At 59.3% G+C, this 18,476-nt stretch overlaps 1 protein-coding gene across 1 annotated transcript in view; it reads right to left on the bottom strand.

The window, feature by feature from the left end:
- LOC127488978 (leukocyte immunoglobulin-like receptor subfamily B member 3) overlaps positions 1 to 17,533 on the bottom strand; it is a 33,744-nt gene extending 16,211 nt beyond the window's left edge. The window contains exons 1-2 of the mRNA XM_070062893.1: positions 17,187 to 17,533; positions 16,991 to 17,026 (exon numbers count right to left, since the gene is read on the bottom strand). Of these exons, the coding sequence (XP_069918994.1) occupies positions 16,991 to 17,026; positions 17,187 to 17,235 (85 nt within the window). The 5' untranslated portion in view covers positions 17,236 to 17,533. The remainder of the gene's footprint in view (positions 1 to 16,990; positions 17,027 to 17,186) is intronic.
- Positions 17,534 to 18,476: the final 943 nt, after the last annotated feature.

Raw genomic sequence — 18,476 nt, 5'->3', positions numbered from 1 at the left:
CAGTGGATGGAAGTCCTCTCTCTCTCTCTGCCTCTCCTTCAATATCCATGTAACTCTGACTTTCAAATAAATAAATAATCTTTCTTTTTTTGATTTAAATAAAGCCTTTTGAGTCTGCAAAAACGGTCTGAATTTAGACAGGGCCATCAGCAAAATGGGAGTTCTCTCCTCCCTTCAGAGAAAGGCGCATCCTTCTTAGATGGTCCCTTCTTTCCACCAGGATCTCACCCACAGAGATCCTTCATGTAGGTCATTTTTTGTTTCATTTTCAGTTCTCTGAATCCTGAGGTGTTCGCTCTTCCTTGACGACCCGCGTCCCTGAGGTCACCCTGTGTCTGTACAGTCAGGGTTTCGTCTGCTGCATGCAGAGAACAGACCCTGCTACAGAGGGGAGTGGGACTGGACGGGCATCTCTCACACAGAATCAAGCGCCCACAAGGAGGGAGAGGATGCCAGCACAGGGCAGGCACTGAATCACACCCGGCAGGAGGGCTGCCACCGGCGAGGCCACGGGTGCTGGCGAGGGTGCGGAGGAGAGTAAAGCCTTGGGCGCTGCTGAGGGGACCTGGGATGGCGCAGCTGCTAAGGGAAAGAGCTTGCAGCTTCCTGCAAGAATTTAAGTGGGACCACGCTCGGACTCCCCAATCCCATTTTGGGCGCTGAGATCAAGGGGCTGGCGCTGGATGCAGCAGGTGAAGCCGCCGCCCACAACACCAGCATCCTGTACCAGAGCTCGGGTAGGGGTCCCGGCTGCTCCACTTCAGATCCAACTGACCGGAAGCCAGGAGCCAGGTGCTTCTTCCGGGTCTCCTGTGTGGGTGCAGGAGCCCCAGCACTTGGGCCATCCTCTGCTGCTTCCCCCAGCTGCATAGCAGGGAGCTGGACTGCAGGCAGAGAGGCTGAGACTCCAACTGGTGCTGCACTATGGGGCGCTGGTATTGCAGGTGACAGCTTTAACCTGGGCCACGACCCCGTCTCCAGGCCCCACATTCTTTAACCACTCAAGGCTCATAAAGCTACCGCCCAGGAACACTCCCCAGGAGGGTGCAGTCTAACCTCAAACAAGCAAGGCGCAGCCGGCATGCCCCACGGTGGGTCCACGTTGGCCATTCACTCCCCGGGGGCTGCCTCTGTGTCTCCGCCCTCCTCCCAACATGCAGGTCACAGGTGCAAAGTGACCCGGATCCTGTGATCAGGAGGGAGTGCCGGTGGCCTTGGCCAGGGCAGCCTGCTCCTTGTCACTCTGTGTAGATGAGAGAGGCTCAGAGCAGATGGTTCTGAGGACATGGCCAGGAACCTGAGATGCAGCTCTCCTGCTGCGCCCTGAGCTCGGAGAGGCACGCAGCCTCCATTAGTGGGTGAGGCCCAGCCCCCCATAGCTACCAGCCTGAAAGGAGGGCGATACAGGTGCAAATGGGGAGGGAGCCTTGCGGGAGGGCCAATGGGGGTCACTGTGGACCGGGATGCGGGCCTAGTTCCTGGCTTCCTGCTTGCCCATCGGGAGGGTCCTGAGCTTGGGGGGCTTCTGGGGCGGTGCTGCCCTCCAGCACCCACGTGCGCGCCTGTCCACGGCCCGGAGTGCCCCCGAGCCCTGGGCTGGATTTCCCAGGCGCTTCCTGCGGTGGGCGCGTTGTGACCACCCCAGCCTCTGTCCCCTCTCGGAGGTCGGGGCTGGAAGGTCCACGTGCGAGCAAGGAGGGCCCAGCGTGCCGTGCTCCTCAGGCTTTGCAGACCCCGCCATCAACCTCTCCCGCATGGGAGACGAGGAGACGGCCTCTCCCCCGCCGGCTCTGGAGCTGTCCCAGACCCGAGAGCAGACGCCACCCGGTGAGCGAAAGGTTCCTCCCAGCGCCTCAGAAACCACAGGGTGCGGGAGACAGAGTCACTGAGAGCCGAGCGCCCATTGGCTACCTCTCACCATGGCTGCATATACCCACAATACCCCGGGCGGCCTGGGGGGTGGGGTTGTACCTCAGCCCCACCCCGAACTAGGAAGGCTTGCTCTGGGGGCAGGGCCAGGTGCTGTCAGCAGGTCTCATAGCAACGGCTGAGCCCACCTCCTGTTAAAGATGGGACGAACTCATTCGGCCCCTGAGCAGGAAGTCCTGCCCCCTCCTGCGTCCTGGGAGCCAATCACAGAGCTCGGGGGAAGTCCACTTCCTTTGGCCCAACCATGCACAGGCCGGAAGTCAATCCTAACCCGAAGGAAGTTTGTCTTCTAAGTTGAGCGTGGTTGGTGTTGGGTGTTTCTGGGCGTCCATGTTTGCTCTGGGGCTTCTGGGAGGATTTTCTGGGTCTTGGAGCAGAACTGCCCTTTGTAAGCGCCGGTTTGGAGAGGAGGCTGCCAGCGGCTCTATGCAATGTTCGTTCCCTTCTAATATTTTCTAAGGCGCTTCATTAAATATAACTTATATCCCATAGAACCTACCCTGCACAGTGCTGACCCACAGAGCAGGTCCGCCACCCGTCAGCATCCCTTGGGCCCCCTGTGGAGACCTGCCCACCCCACCCAGTGATTTGGGAGGAGGGGCTGCCCTTGCTCAGCCTCGTGCTGCCAGAGGCACTCAGGTGCCAGTCATGGAGGGTGAGGCTGGGGTGCACGGCTCACAGTTTATCGTCTGGTGACCACGCCCACCCACGTGCCTGCAGACACAGCCTGGGGGCCACTGCAGAGCCACCTGCTGCTGCCGCTCCGTATGGCAGGGCCAGAACCCGCCGCCTCCAGCTGGGACTTTGCCCTTCATTCTGGGTGGGATCAGCCCCGTGGTCGTGCTCAGAGAGAATGGCCTTGGCCAGAGGGAGGGTCCTCTCAGAGAGGGCCCTCTGTGCTCCCTGCTGCCATGGCTCCCTGCACGCCAAGCCCTGGCAGTGGGAACCGGAAGAATCTGACCCTGTGAGCACCGGAGGTTAATTAAAATCCCCCACCAGCGATCATATCCGGGTGACAGGGAGGCACAGGGAGGGAGGACTCAGTGGCTGTCCACGGGGCGGCTCAACCAGGGACACTTTTGCTCCCTAGGGGGTCACTGTTGGAGACAGGTTTTGTGGCAAAACTGAACAGGAGATTCGCCACACTCAGGGCTTCAAGGAGAACAGTGAGACATTAGGCGTTCACAGCACAGCTCCACCGCCCCCGCCCACTCTGAGAGCGTCTGCATCCAGCACAGGAGCCCCCCTCCCCAAGCCCCCACCCTCACCCCACCCCCTGAGTCTGCCAGTCTCTCTGTCACTAGGGATTCAACCAGTGAGATCGCACCTGGGGCAGTGAGACCCCACCCACATCGGTGAGACCTCTCCCACACAGGTTGGTGACACCCCAACCATATCGGGGAGACCCCACCAAGATAGTGAGACCCCACCCGGGACAGTGAAACCAAACCCACTATGGTGAGACCCTTCCCACCCACGTCAGTGACACCCCACCTGGGATAGTTAGACCCCACCCAGGTGAATGGGACCCCACCCACTATGGTGAGACCCCTCCCACCAGGTCAGTGGCCCCAAACCTACAACAGTAGGACCCCAGCCAGGACACTGAGACCCCACTCACGTTGGTGGGACCATACCACTGTTGGTGAGACCCAGCCGGGGTGGGAGAAGCTCCGGCACTTGGGCTGTGCCAGGGCTGCAGACTCCAGGGCCACCAGGTAACTCCGTTGCCCACCTCATAGGGCAGAAAGGGCCCTGGAGGACGGGTATGGGGTCCCGAGCTGTGGTCTCAGCACGAGGGCAGGAGGGAGGCCCCGGTCTCAGGGAGTCCCAGGGTCCATCCCTTGCCCTGGGTCATCATCACTGGACTTCCAGGGTAGCAGCTAAACGAGCCTCTGTCCATCACCCAGCCTGTGGCACTCGGGTACAGCGGCGGGAAAGAGACTGGGGGGGGAGGGCACCCCGCAGGCCAAGGGAGGGAGAGATCAGGACATAGTGCATGATGGGAAGCAGCCCTGAAGCGACCTCAAATAGTTCACGGAAACCCAAGCTGTGCTGTGAGTGTGCATGAAGTTTCAGCCGCAGCCTTGCTATGGAGGACAGGGCTGTTTGCTTTGTCAGGGGAGACCAGAGTGGGGCAGCGGTGGCCGAGCAGGTGCACACGCCAAGGAGCGGATCTGCCTCAGCAGGCCGTCACCTCCACCCCCGCCCCCCACTCGTGCAGGTGACCCCACTCTGGGGCACAGCACAGACGTCGCAGTCCATGCCGGCCTGGGCACGGCCAGCTCCCTCCTGGGTCCTCCATGTGCAGAGCCAGTCTTCAGCCAGGAGCCACGTCAGAGCTACCAGGACCAGGACAGCCAGGCCGATCCGCAGGAGGTTCTGGGCGGTGTGATCCCAGGCGGCTGGGGCTGGAGCAGAGGGGCCGCTGATGGGATGCAGCACTGCACCCACCCGCTCCTCTCCCCTCACCTCCCAGACCTTCCTCCTGCCCCCACCCCGCGGGAGCCTGGCTACTCACCGTCCTGGACTCTGGACACTGTGGTTCCGAGACGGGGTTTCCGCGAGCCTGCTGTGGGAAGGGAGGGTCGGCTTTGGCTTCCGCCCACCCAGCCTCTCCTTCCTCAGCCCAGCCCCACCACACCCCGCGGCTGTCCAAGTCTCCACCCCATGCCTCACAGGGGTCCCAGCGGCCTCACCCCGCGGGCAGGAGCCCCCAGGCCCCAGGCAGAAGCTGGCGCTGCACTATTGCGCATGCGTCTCCATGCCTTGCACCCGACGGGGGATCTGTGCCCCCCTCACGCGGGTCTTTCTCCACACACGGCGTCAAATCCAAAGCCAGGCACTCCCCTGGCGTCCTGAGCCAGCCCCCTGCCCACCAGCCTCCTGGCCAGTCCCTTGTCCCCTCCCCTTCCTGACTTCTGGCACTGCTGGGTCGCCCCCTCTCTTTCTGGAAATCTCTTCGTTCTGAGAACCAATCGACTAACGGGCTCAGTCGGCCAGTGTTCACCCAGATGTCTCCTGCGTGTGCCCAGCCAGGCGGCCCTGCTTAGCCCTCCACGGTCCCCCTTCCAGGTCACCAGCGCTCCTTGTGTGTGATACCAGGGGGCTTCTAAAACTTCACGGGACATGGAGTTAAAAGAGAAGTTTATGGGGCCAGCGCTGTGGTGTAATGGGCTAAAGCCTCCGCCTATAGCACCAGCACCCCTTATGGGCACCGGTCCGAGTCCCCGCTGCTCCACTTCTCTCCAGCTCCCTGCTAATGTGCCTGGGAAAGCAGCAGAAGATGGCCCAGTCCTTTTACCCCTGCACTTTCCATGAGCTCTCTGAACTGCCCTCATATAACACATTTCTCTCTCCTGACATCTCTCATGGATGCTCCATCCACTCTGGCCGGAACGCTTGTGCCCCAGAGACCAGGAGGTTTTTCTGGTTGACGGGCACTGCTGTACAGGTTGCCCCTCCCTTATCCAAAATGCTAGGGACCGGAAGTACTCCAGATGGGCTTGTCCTGGGATTTGGAATATTGCCGTACACACAATGAGGTCTCCTGGAGACTGCGCCCATGTCTTAAACACAAGATTCCCTGGGTGTCACGGGCCCCGGGGACACAAGCTCTGGGTAACTTCTCATCATGTCCCTAGTGCACCTGCGTTCTGCATATGGACCAGCATGAGAGGTCGGGTGCGGGTTTCACTGCCAGCGGACTGTGGGCACTGAACACCACCACACCTGGGGCACCTGCACTGCACTGTGCAGGCGGGGAAGCCCACGGCACCCACGGGCACGCACAGGAAGGCTCCAGCTCTCCTGAGTGTGGAGGAGCAAGCTACTCACCAGGAGCAAGGGCGGGGTCTGTGGGTTCCAGGCTGGGGTCTCCCACATCTGGAGACGGAGATGAAGAGGACAGGTCGGGGCTGGGGGCTTCCTCTGCTCCCTACATTCTCCTTCCCTGGCCCTCTGGGGTGGACGTCCCTTCGACAGGACCCTGGGGTTTCTTTAGGAGCCCAGGGAGGACATGGGAACTGGGAGCTTCCTCACCTGTGACTAGGAGCTTCACGGGCTCACTGGGGAAGGACCACACATGGCCGCTATATGCGCCAAAACACCTGTACGTGCCTGTGTGTGCCCAGGTCACAGGGCCCACGGGGAATTCCACTGGCACCGCCCCGTGGCTACCCTGTGTGTGGCTGGGCCGGCCTTCCTGGAGCAGGAAGAAGGTGTTGGTCACCGTCTCTAGCTGGCAGTAGAAGGTCACATTCTCTCCTGAGGTAACCTTGGGCACTGGTTGAACCCATAGGGTGGGCGTGTCGTACATTCCTGCACAAGAAGGTGGCCAGTGTCTTCCTGCCTCCCAGGCTCCACCCCTGCAACCTCAGACCCTTCTCCTCCCCCCACACCTGCCCCAGCCACAGACGCGCCCTCCCCAGCCGTGCTCCCTGGTGAATCCGCTCAGTGCCAGGAGTGAGGATCAGACTCTCTGGGAGCCTCTGTCCACAGGGGGTTCCCAGAGATTGGCCGCTAGGACCACAACGCCAGCACGGCCTGGGGCATCCGATGGCCAGGGGCCACCTCAGAGCCACCAGTCAGAGACTCGGGTGGGGCAGCCATTTGCTTATGTTTTTTTGGGGGAAACATACATAACATAGAATTCAGCATCTTAACAGCTTTAAGCGTCGCCCCGTGTCTCAACTTCTTTTGCAAGCTCAGCCCGTTCCCTCGCATGTGGTGCAGCCCACGTTTGTCACGCATTCCCCAGGGGACACTCGGCTGCTTGCAGCTCTCGGCCCTTCTGATCCAGGCTGCGGTGACTCGGGGCCAAAGCTCTCTGTGTTTGTCACGAGCCCTCCTGCAGATCCTACCAAGTGCTTCAGTCTGAGACACAGGTCCCCGGCTGTAGGGAGCGCCATGACCCGGACACCTTCCCTCCGTGGGAGCTGCCCTCCCACAGGACAAGCCTCTCTCTGCCCGGCCTGCTTCTCTCGCCTGTCCCAGGGACTTGGGTGCCGTCCTCGGTAGGAGTCCTGCACCGATGCCCTGCTGGGCTTTCCTCTCCCACAGGCTCCTCCCAGAGGAAGCAGCCCCCGTTCTGACACCTGCAGAGCGTGGCCCGATGGGGCCGCCACCTGCCCCCACCACTGCATGGCAGCGGGCAGACTCACCGGTGACCACCAGATCCAGGGGCTCGCTGGGCTCTGACCAGAGCTCCCCGCTGCAGCAGAAGCAGCGGTAGCGCCCTGCAGTGCGGGTTGTCATGGCCTTGCTGGGGAACCGGACTCCGCCCCTTGCTCCGGGTTGCTCAGGTCTCCCCCAGGCAGAGAGGCCCCCCTCGGAGCGCAGCTGGTACTCCTCGGCCCCGGGGAGCCCCTGGCACCAGATGGCTGCCGGCTTCCCCTCTGGAATCCTGGAGTCGGGCTCTGCCCAGATGCTGGGCCTGGTCAGTGCCTCTGGAAGGGAATCAGAACCTAGGTTTCCGGAAAGACCCCACCCCAGCCCCCTCCCCCGGCAACAGCCCTGCCCACTCCCAGTTTTCCCAGTGGTGGTGACTTCCTGGTGACCTCGAGGGTGACCCTGGGGCGGTGAAGGGAGGAGTCACGCTTCTGGGTGCTGATTCTCCAGCTCAGACACAGCCCTGGGAGGCAGGAACCATGGGTCATATTGCCCCCCAACCCATACCCCCGGCCTCTATTGCACTCCCGTGCCGGGACTCACTGAGGCAGAGCAGGGCCGTGAGCGGGAATGGCATGGCACAGATTCAGGCGGGAGATGCAGCGTGGCCGGCTGGCAAGGAGCACAGCATGTGGCGGGCAAGGCCTTACGCCAGTCACCCAGGGGATGTTTTTACAGGCAGGGCTACAGCCCTCCCTCCGCCACCTGACCACGGCCCCACGACAAATCCAACCACACCCGCATCTGTTACTGGAGAAAAGCAGGGTTCTTGTCTTCACACGAGAAAGAATTCAGGTGTGAGGGGCTGGCACGGTGGCTCACTTGGTTAATCCTCCGCCTGCGGCGCCGGCATCCCATATGGGCGCCGGTTCTGGTCCTGGTTGCTACTCTTCCAGTCCAGCTCTCTGCTGTGGACCAGGAGTGCAGTGGAGGATGGCCCAAGTGCTTGGGCCCTGCGCCCCACATGGGAGACCAGGAGGAAGCACCTGGCTCATGGCTTCGGATCAGCACAGCGTGCCGGCCGCAGCAGCCATTTGGGGGGTGAACCAACGGAAGGAGGACCTTTCTCTCTGTCTCTCTCTCTCTCTCACACTGTCTAACTCTGCCTAATAAAATTTTAAAAAAAATAAACATTTAAAAAAAAAGAATTCAGGTGTGAGACAGAGAGTAGTGGGAGGTAAAATAGCAAGGTTTATTAGAGCAGGGACATCCGTAAGGACAGATGGGCACCTGTCCAGACAGAGCCTGAGAGTGCCCAGTCGCTCGGACTGGCAGGGGGGAGTGAGGTTACATGGTTGAGTGGAGAGAGTACACCTGGGCAAGCAGGCAGGCGGCTCAGCGGAGATGCAGAGGGCTGAGCGCACCATCCGGTTGAGGCCAGGGGTTTTTAAGGAGATGGGTCTCTGTCTTCACACAGCTCCTCCTGAAACAAAGGATTTTATGGCTGTAAATATTAAGAAGCTCCTATCTGATTTTCCCTTGAAGGTATCAGACAGGAGGAAGCCTAGCTGGCGCCATCCTGGGTTCAGAGGAAGGGTGAGCAGGACCCCCTAGAGAATGGGGATCTGGAGCAGGGTGTTTGAAATGCAGGTACTGGGCTGCATCTGGGAGATTGTGGAAGATTTGTCAGGCAGAAGGGGCGGGGACCTCCACCTGGCAGGTTATCAGGTAGGAGGGGGCAGGCAGGATGCGAAGGCCGGGCTGCCCTGACACATTATCGGGATGACTTTGAGATGCAGCATATGCTGGACATAGACGTCTTCTCTTTAGGCCTGTCATACACACATAAGCTCCCACCGAACTTCCTACCTAACACAACCTCAGTGTCTGTCAGCTTCAACACCACGCCGCTCCCTCCCCAGAGCTCCCGTCCATTGCTGCCCTGGGTAGTTCCTGTTGTCTCTGGATGCCACAGGGCCGGGTCTGGTGGGTTCACAGTGCATCTGCAGCTCCAGAACAGGTGGATCAGACCGAGGGGCACAGTCACGGGGCAGCCCTGGGAGGTCACCGTGCCATCCACATGCAGGGGAGGCGAGGGAGAGAATGGGGGTTCTGTGACCCCCGCTTTAATGCCTTCCAGCCATGGAGAGACGTGGGACTCTGCACAGCACTGCCCCCCGTCTGGAAAAGGGAGCACGGGCTCCATCTCCTTTCTGAGCTACAGAACCTCGAGGACCACAGCCCTCTCCCTGCAGGTGCAGGAGGGAGGGTGGGGACAGGAAAGCAGGTTTTCTGTGCTCCCTGGAAGTGATGGCGAACAAGGCTCCGCCTGTCTGCCCCGGCTCGTGCTCCCAGGGCCTGAGCACTCGCCTTGGGGGAGATGAAAGGGCTGGATTTCAGAGACAGCATCGGACTGAGGCAGGGCCGCTCTGGCTCCAGGGGTCGACACCTGGGGTGGGTTTCTTCTCCTGTCCTGTGGCACAGGGACCGGCTCACCCCGAGCTCCCCCAACACAAACTCTCTCCAAACACCGACCACGGAACTCGAGTCAACCCCTGGTGCCGTGAGGATGAGGCCAAAGTCCCCACGGGGTCTCCCGGGGTGGGGTCCCCTCTGGCTTTTGCGCAAGTTTCTGATTTTTTATTTTTACTTATTTATTTGTTTGTTTGTTTGTTTTTGACAGGCAGAGTGGACAGTGAGAGAGAGACAGAGAGAAAGGTCTTCCTTTTTGCCGTTGGTTCACCCTCCAATGGCCGCCACAGCTAGTGCGCTGTGGCCAGCGCACCGCGCTGATCCGAAGCTAGGAGCCAGGTACTCCTCCTGGTCTCCCATTAGGTGCAGGGCCCAAGCACCTGGGCCATCCTCCACTGCACTCCTGGGCCACAGCAGAGAGCTGGCCTGGAAGAGGGGCAACCGGGACAGGATCCGGCACCCCGACCAGGACTAGAAACCAGCATGCCAGCCCCGCAAGGTGGAGGATTAGCCTAGTTAGCCGCGGCGGGGTCCCTGATTTTTTATTTTTAAATTCTGAAAATGTGAGAGGCAGAGAGAGAGTGAGCGAGCCAGCTGCATCCATTGGTTTACTCCCCGAATGCTCTGATGGCTGGTGTGAACCAGGGCCAATGCCAGGGGCCATGAGCTCTATCCACACCCCCCCACATGGGAGGCAGGAACCCAGCTACCCAGCCGGAGACCATGGCCCCAGGACCTGCATGAGCAAGGAGCTGGAGCCCAGACGTGCAGCCGAGAATTGCATCGTGGGGACTTTGCTTCCTCCTGAGGCCGGTTGTTCTCACTGAGGGTTCAGCTGCAGTGGGTTCTGCTCCCTGTGGAGGGGCCCTGTGCCTTTCTGTGGTCTCTCCCAGTCCCCCAGGGGTTGGGTGCCCAGCAGGGGGCAGCTCTCTGGCAGACGCTGTGGGTGTGCATGTTCCCACCCCACTAGGTCAGACTCAGCTCAATGCTCTCGTGAAGGCCGCGGGTGTTGGGTTTTCAGTACTTTGCTTCCAGATCTGCAGGTGCAGGCTCCCTGCATGTGGCCGGCTGGGGTGGTGACCGGAGCTTTTCCCTGAGGGCTGAGGGTCCTGACTGCTTTCTCTCTACAGCACCCACTCTCTTTAGTTCTGTGGAGACCTTGGTTCCAAGCCCCCTCCTCAGGGACTTGGGGCAGGGTCTCTGTTTTCTGGGAGGTGCTAAACCCCATCAGGGCCCACCTCCTGGGCAGAGTCTGCCGAGTACCCACGCTCCCACTCCCAATCAAGCCAGAAGGCTCTCAACTAAGCTTTCGTCTCCACCACTGGCTGCTTTATTTCTGTGCCCTTGAGACCAGATACTTATGGAATTGTTTCTAATGTGTCTTGTTGATGTGTGTGCACATGTGTGTGCACATTTGTATGTCTGTGTGCATTTATGTATATGTGTTTCCCAGTGTGCAGGTGTGTGTATGGGTCTGCATCTGTGTACATGTGTGTATTTCTTTGTATATTCGTGTATGTATCTGCATTTGTGTGTATACACATGTGCATGTGTGCATGTATGTCTGCATTTGTTTGCATGCATGTCTGTTTGCATGTGTGTATGAGTGGGTCTGGGTGTGCATGTGTGTATGCGTCTCTGTGTTCTGTGTGCGCAATCTGTGCTTGTGTGTGCACGCAGGTATTTCTGTGTCCGTGTCTCTGTGCATGGATGTGTGTGTCTGCACATGTGTGCATGCTTGTGTACATGTGTTTATGTGTCTGCATGTGTGTATGTGTGCATGTGTAAATGCATGTATGTGCATGTGTGTCTGTGTCTGCATGTGTGTGCATGCGTGTGTGAGTGTGTTGATGGGCACAGCAGTCCTGTGCACGGCCTGAGCCAGCACTTCCTCTCACGCAGCTCTGTGCCCAGCAGAGGTCAGCACATCATGGCCCAAGGACCACAGCCAGCCTACGGCCTCTCTGTGGATGGCCCATGGTCTGAGCGTGTTTTCACATTTCTGTGTGTCTGAGACGAGTTGAAAGAAGGCTATCCCGGGCCGTGTGGACATGCTGTGACACACAAACATCAGCTCTCACCTTGCTTACTGGGAATCGACCCTGTTCCAGTGTGTGCACAGCTTGTGGTTGCTCTGCTGTTCCCAAGCCCAACTGGCTCAGCTGACCTCCTGGGGGACGGCAGAGGACATGTGCTGGAATGAGAAGGCCATGCCAAGATGGCCGCTGGCAAAAGAAACTGTCTGGCAACAGGCTGTGATTGGATGGCTTTGGAAACTGCCTGGCAACAGGCTGTGATTGGATGGCTTCAGAAACTGCCTGGCAACAGGCTGTGATTGGTTAGGGCATAGACCGCCCCTTGACTGGATTAGCTGCCTTGGCTATATAAGCTACTGTAGCCACTGAAATAAATGAGTCTTCAGGCTGCTCACCTCTGGCCTGCTTTCACCCGACTCCCAGGATCTGTGTGGTGACTCCACGCCTCTTGCCCCCACCACGCTCCTCCTCCCAGAATCGAATCCACAGCAACAGACGTGAGCTGAGTTTGTGAGGGGGCAAGAAGCCATTCTCGTTGCATCCTTGCCCCAGACCAGGTGCACTCTGTTGCATTCCTACGCTGCTCTGCACACCCCTGCTGTGGACAGGGCCCTGCACAGCCAGCTGTGAGCCTCTGCCAAGGACACAGAGGGGCTGAGAGGCACCTACCTGTGACCATGAGCTCCAGGGCACCACTGGTGGCTGCCACGGTGGCTGTTGCTGTGGATTTGTTCTAAGAGGAGGAGCGTGGTGGGGGCAAGAGGCACAGAGTTACCACACAGACCCCAGGAGTCAGGTGAAAGCAGGACAGAGGCGAGCAGTCCACAGACTCGTTTATTTCAGTTGGTACAGCAGCTTATATAGCCGAGGCACCCAATCCAGTCAACGGGCAGTTTATGCCCTAACCAATCACATCCTGTTGCCAGGCAGATTCCATTTCCAGGTGGCTTCCAAGGGGGCTTCCGAAGCCATTCCTGAGTAACTGAGGCTCACTTGCCTGTGGCCATCTTGGTATGGCCTTCTCATTCCACCACAGGTGGCGACCGCAGAGATGTTGGGGTTCCCAGGACCAGAGCAAAGGTTCCTCGGGACCCCTTGCATCAGCACTGTGGCAGGGAGCCATTTCACCCCGGACTCACTGGGACTTTATCAAGAGGATGCTGGAGGAGGAACAACATGGCAGGGAAATGTTCTGTCCTGACTAACCCCAGAACCTGATCCACAACAGGCAGGGCTTGTCACAGGAGCCTGAAAGAGAAGAGGAGAGGTCAACAAACTTTTTCCTTTTAAAGAAATCGTTGCTTTGATATTCAAAAGTTGTATTTCTGTATAATTGTCATGTAAACATCAAACACACAAGCACACAACACACACACGCACACACATGTGGAAGAGCTAACCCAAGCTAGATAACGTGTGCATTACCTCACAGACTTATTGTGTGCTGGGAGCATCTGACACAGTTTTAAGCAATTTCAGCTGCCCATGCCGTGAGCGTTATTAACTACAGTTGCCATGACACACACTACACCTCTAGACTTTCTTCTCCCACGTGATTCTGTATCTCTGCACTCTGAACTGTGGATCCCAGCACCCACGCCCTCCCCTGGTGACCACCACTCTGCTCCCCAAGTCCCTCACAGCCCACACTTGAGTGACTTCCCGCGTGGGTTCTCCTCTGTGCCTGGCTTGTTTCACTTCCACAGTGTCTGCAGTGCCTCGGTTTCCTGAAAACATCCGGGTTTCACTCTTCTATGGCCGAGTCTTATTCCACTGTGGGACGCCTTGCTTCGGGCCCCATTTGCCTCGGTTGATGATGACAGCGATGTGAGCTGCACCGCAGGAACGCGGGCGGGCAGGTGTCTAAGGGTCTCCTCTCCCATAGCTCCTCCCCTGTGCCCGACCTGCGCTAGGAGAAGGCAGCGGTGGGGGTCTGGGCCCCAGGATCCCCTCTCTGTCCCACACTGTTGCGGACAGGTGAGCCAAGGAGCCGCCCATGCGCTCAGGGAGTTGGCACCGTCGAGAAGTAAAACCAGGAAGCGGGCGTGGTACCAAGGGTTCGAGGGGCCAGGTGGGGCTGAAGGAGGAGCTGCCGGGTAGAGAGAAGGTTAATGGTGGACGGACCGGAAATGCCAGACGGGCTCTTCCGGAAACCTGGGAACCTTGGGCGCGAGTCCGGAGACCCCAGCCCCCTCTTAAGGAGACCTACAGTGTTCAAATGTGCTCTTCCAGGAACCCGGGAATCTCGGGCTCGCGTCCGGAGACCCCAGGCCGCTCTTCCGTAGACCCAGGAATCCAGAGCGCTCTTCTGGAAGCCCTGCACACCCTCTTCCGGAAACTCAGAGACCCTGCACTTCTCTTCCAGAAACCACAGACGGGCTCCTCCAGAAAGCAGGGATCCCAGATGCCCCCTTTGATACACGGGCTAGGCTGACCTTGGTTTAGAGCTACAGTGGAAGCACGGCCGGAGCAGGTGCGTTGCGCTCTACTTCTCAGGTGTCCGTTGCATGTAGACTTCCTTCCACACAGAAAGTGCCAGGGAAGAAGGAGGACGCTCCCTTGGGAACCAGGTGCCCCAGATCCGCAGCAGCCACAGTCATTTAGTGAAATACGCCTTCCCAGGAATCCAGTGTAAGTTCTCTCTTCCACGCAGAAGTTGGAAAAGTTGGTCTCATAGTAGCAGAGTAGGATGGTGACCACTATTGCTGAAAAGGGTCTGGGGGTTAGATGAGGGAGGTTTGGTCCCCGGGTCCCAAGGTGGAGTCAGATAGAGGAACGGCTCTGTCTGCACAGCACAGGAGGCACCCATGGCTCACATAACCTGTTGAGTGTTTCTATAAAGAACTCGAGGAGAGGAGCTGGGCCCAAACACAAGACATGACGAGATGGGAACACCCTGGTGTGATCAGCACACCCTCAAATACTACGCTGCACCTTCCAAATTATTACGTGTTCATTTAAAGGAAAAAATAGGTGGCAAAAATGGTGTCTGTGTCTTCCTCCTTTGTCGAGCTGAAATTCAGAGCACAGATTACAGACCTGACAGAAATTTAATTCATGCTGTAGCTACCTCTCACATTCACTGTGTTGTGTACCCACCAGCACCTGTCACAAACATCTTCATTAACAGAGACAGAAACCCCAGACCCACTCAGCAGGAGCCTGCACGCTCCCTCCCCACACCCGAGTCCACATTCTGCCCTCTGAATCTGCACCCCCGGGCACCTCTCAGAGCAGAATCAGACCATGGTCTCTTTGTGACACCAGCTGATTTCTCCACGATTATCCAGACCCGCCTTCTTTTCTAACAGGAGAGTATCAGCCGTGTCTACAAATACTGCCTGTTGTGGACGCACTCATCTGGTCTGCATATTCTGGTTGCTGGCATCTTTGGGCTCATGTGAATGAGGCTGCTATGAACCCGTGGATGCAAAAACCTTCTTGGGTTCCTGCTTCAATCCCTGTGGTTATATGCAGGAGAGGAATTGTTGGATTGGATGGTAATTCCAAGGAACCATGTTTCCTTCTTTAGTGTGCTGAAATTCAAATAACATAAAACCAGCCCTTTAAAGTGTATTATTTGCTGACTTGTAGTACATTACCAATGTTGTACACCATTAACTTTTTAAAAACATATATTTTATTTATTTGAAAGAGTTACAGAGCTAGATACAGACCGAGAGAGAGAGAGAGAGTGAGAGAAAGTCTTCCATCTGCTGGTTCACTCCCCAGATGGATTGACCCCGCCCACCCTGAAATCTATTTCGCTCGTTTATTCTGTTACTTGGCGCAAGCTCCCTGTTGTTGGCTGAAACGCGGATTCCCACGCATGCGCACTGGGAACTGAATTCACCAGAAACAGAGCAAAAGGCTCCATGAAGAAAGAGCTAAGCGCGAGGCGCACATTTGGTCTGCAGGGGGCGCTCTCGCACCTCAGGGCAGGAGAAGTCCATGGCTGAATAGAGGAAGAGCCCCTGCTGCCCCCAGACAGTTCCCGCAACCGAATGCTGGAAGACTGTTCCCCACTGTGCTCACGCTCCCCCCTGCCCCGCCCCCAGGGCTCGTCCTCTCTGACCCAGCGCTGTCCTCTCTCCAGGTCACCGCCGGCCTGCAGCCCGGGTCCTTCTGTGGCTGTACCAAGCCTCCGCCAGCAGAAGCCCGAGGCCCAGCAGGACCAAGCCCGCCACGCCCATGCGGATGAGGTTCTCCAGGGTGTGGTCCTGGGGTGCTGGGGCTGGGGGTGTGCACGGAGGGGTCACCTAGGCTGGCCAGCCCCAGTAACACAGGACCCCACCTCCCCGAAGCAGCCTGAGCCCAGGGCTGCACATCTTTGTGTCTAGGGAGTCCCCTCGCCCAGCGTGGGCTTTGTGAGAGGCCTGTGCACCCAGCCCAGTTCCCTTCCCAACACCCCTGTTCCATCCACTCCACTTCCCACACAAACCCTGTGCCACACAGGGTGACCCGGGCCCCAGGGCTGAGACCTCTGCTGTTTCTCACTCCCTGTGACCTCCCCCAGGTCCTCTCCCCCAGCCCAGTCCTCCTGTGGGGACAGCCCTGCACTGACCATGAGGACTGATGAGACAGGGCTGGGGCCCTCACCTGACACCTCCAGTTGCAGGGGGTCACTGGGCAGTGACCACACACGGGTCTTGTTGGTGTCAGCACGGTAGCACCTGTAGATGCCCCTTTGGGTGCTGTCCACGGGGCCCAGGAGGAAGGTGGCCTGCCACAGCCCAGCCCCATGGGCGTATCTGGCTTCCAGGCTGTGCAGGGGGCCGGCTCCACCCTCCTTCAGCAGATGGGCAGTGCCCGCCTCATCTGAGCCACAGGAGAGGGACACGTTCTCTCCTGACGCCACCACGGGGCTTGGCTGGGCCGACAGGGAGGGCGCCGGGAACATCCCTGCAGGGGAAGCAAACCAATGTCTGGGGGCTGCTGCTCCGTGAAGTCCATGTTTCTTCTTCTGTGGGCAGGGGAAAATCCTTACCCGTCACCACCAGGGTCAGGGGGTCACTGGGCTGGGAGTGGCCGAGCGAGGTCCAATACACACAACAGTACTGCCCTGTGTCATGGGAGCTCATGGACGTGATTACGGAGAAGCTGGCCTTGTGTCTGGAGTCCTGCTGGGGCCTCGTTTCCCAGGGATGACGGCCGCTCTCTGTATACATATGATAGACCTCAGCCTGCAGAGACCCCTGGCACCAGAGGGTCACAGGGCTTCCTACGGCGACCAGGGGGCCTGGGTCGGCCCAGATGGAAGGCTTGGGGAGGGTCCCTGGAAAGGAATCAAAGTTGCAGACCCCGGGTGCAGCCTCTCTCCCACCCCATTCCCCAGCTCCACTCCCAGCCCCTCCCAGCCATCACCATCAGCCCAGCCCCCCTGGGCTCCTTAACATGAGCTGTCTGGAGCCCCCGGGACTGAGCCAGGTCAGGGGAGGACTCACCCGCCTGTGCCCCATCCCCTGGCACCCGGCACAGCCCTGGAAGAGAAGTCCCCGTGAGAGCTGCTCCCCACTCCCCACCCCTGCAGAGATGCCCAGGCCTGCCCTGGTCCTCTGAGCCCTGGGGTCCCAGCTGGAGCAGGGTGCTGTCCCCTCCCGCACCTGTAGGGGTCCCATTGTCCCCGTGTCCCCAGCTCACCCAGGCAGAGGAGGGCAGTGAGGGCTGGGGTCTGGGCCCCGCCGCCCATGGTCCCTGTGGAGCAGAGTAGCTGTGAGGGGCGCAGGCCCAGAGTCCGGCTGGAGATGAGTGGGGAGACGTCACGGGTTCCTCATCTGTGGCCTCACAGGAACGGGGGCAGCCCCTCCCCGATCTCCCCCGCTGTCCCTGAGGACGGGGCCCAGGAAACAGCGGACACTAGGGACAGCTAGGACCAGGCCTCCGCCTCTGCTGCCCCCTGTGCTGTGACTGCCCGGCCTCCCTCCCCTACTCCAGCCCCACCCCTCCAGGAGTCCACTTTCTGTCCAGTTAGGCTTCTGGTTCTCTCTGCACAGGCCGGGTGGCCGAGACACGCACTTCCCTTTCCTGAGCTGTTGAGTGCAGTTGTGGGGGCTGGGGCGGGGGGAGGGGAGGGGGAGGGCTGGATCCCGTGGGGAGGGTGACAATCTTCAGGCCTCTCATAGCTGATGAGAGCAGATGAAGATGGCAGACGCTGCAGAGGTGTGGCTGAGCTGCAGCCCATCTGTGTCTGTGGCAGGTGCAGGAGGGCCCACAACAGGGGACACGGGCCTGGGTTGGGGTCCTGCTGGGAGCTGGCGGGCTTGGGTCCCTGCTAGGGGCTTGAGGAGGGAGGGTGTCTTGGAGCACAGGCCCAAGCTCCTCTGGGAACTGAGAGCATGGGATACCCTGGCCCCGGGCCAGCTGGTGACCCATGCCCCACACCCTGTGCTGGGTTTCTCTGATTGAGGGGGACTTGGAGCAGGGGACTGGGCTCGTGTGGAACCACACTCCACGTGGGGCTGGGGATCCCCAGCACCTGTGTCCTGAGCCCCCCACGGCCTCTCCTCCCCTGATCTGAGCACCTGGGCTCCGTGCTCCTGGATGACATGGGGGTGCCGCTTCCTGAGACCTGAACAGGTGATGTCGTCCCCCAGCATCTCTGTGGTGGGGATGCCCGAGACCTCCCCTCTGGGTGGCCGTGGCTGCAGCACTCTGGTCTCAGGGTCCTGCAGTGTCCCTTCCAGATTCAGACGTGGGGACAGCACCGTTCTGGTAGGCACCCCTCCTCAGAAGTCCCTAGGAGCGCCCGCTGACCCCAGAGATGAATCAGAAGCGGTCCCGGGTCCCAGACAGAATGGAAGACCCCATCCTCAGCCGTGTTTGGGGGTGGAGCTCTCAGCTGCCTGCTCTGGGGTGGGGGCCCCATGAGAGAACGCACGGTGGCTCGTCACATCCTCGGGTGGCAAGGCACTGACAGGCATCTGTCCTTTC

This window comes from Oryctolagus cuniculus, chromosome 18, assembly GCF_964237555.1.
Source record: "Oryctolagus cuniculus chromosome 18, mOryCun1.1, whole genome shotgun sequence".
Taxonomy (NCBI): Eukaryota; Metazoa; Chordata; class Mammalia; order Lagomorpha; family Leporidae; genus Oryctolagus; species Oryctolagus cuniculus.
The sequence above is the reverse complement of the archived record's forward strand: the minus strand, read 5'-3'. Positions and strand labels throughout refer to the sequence as shown.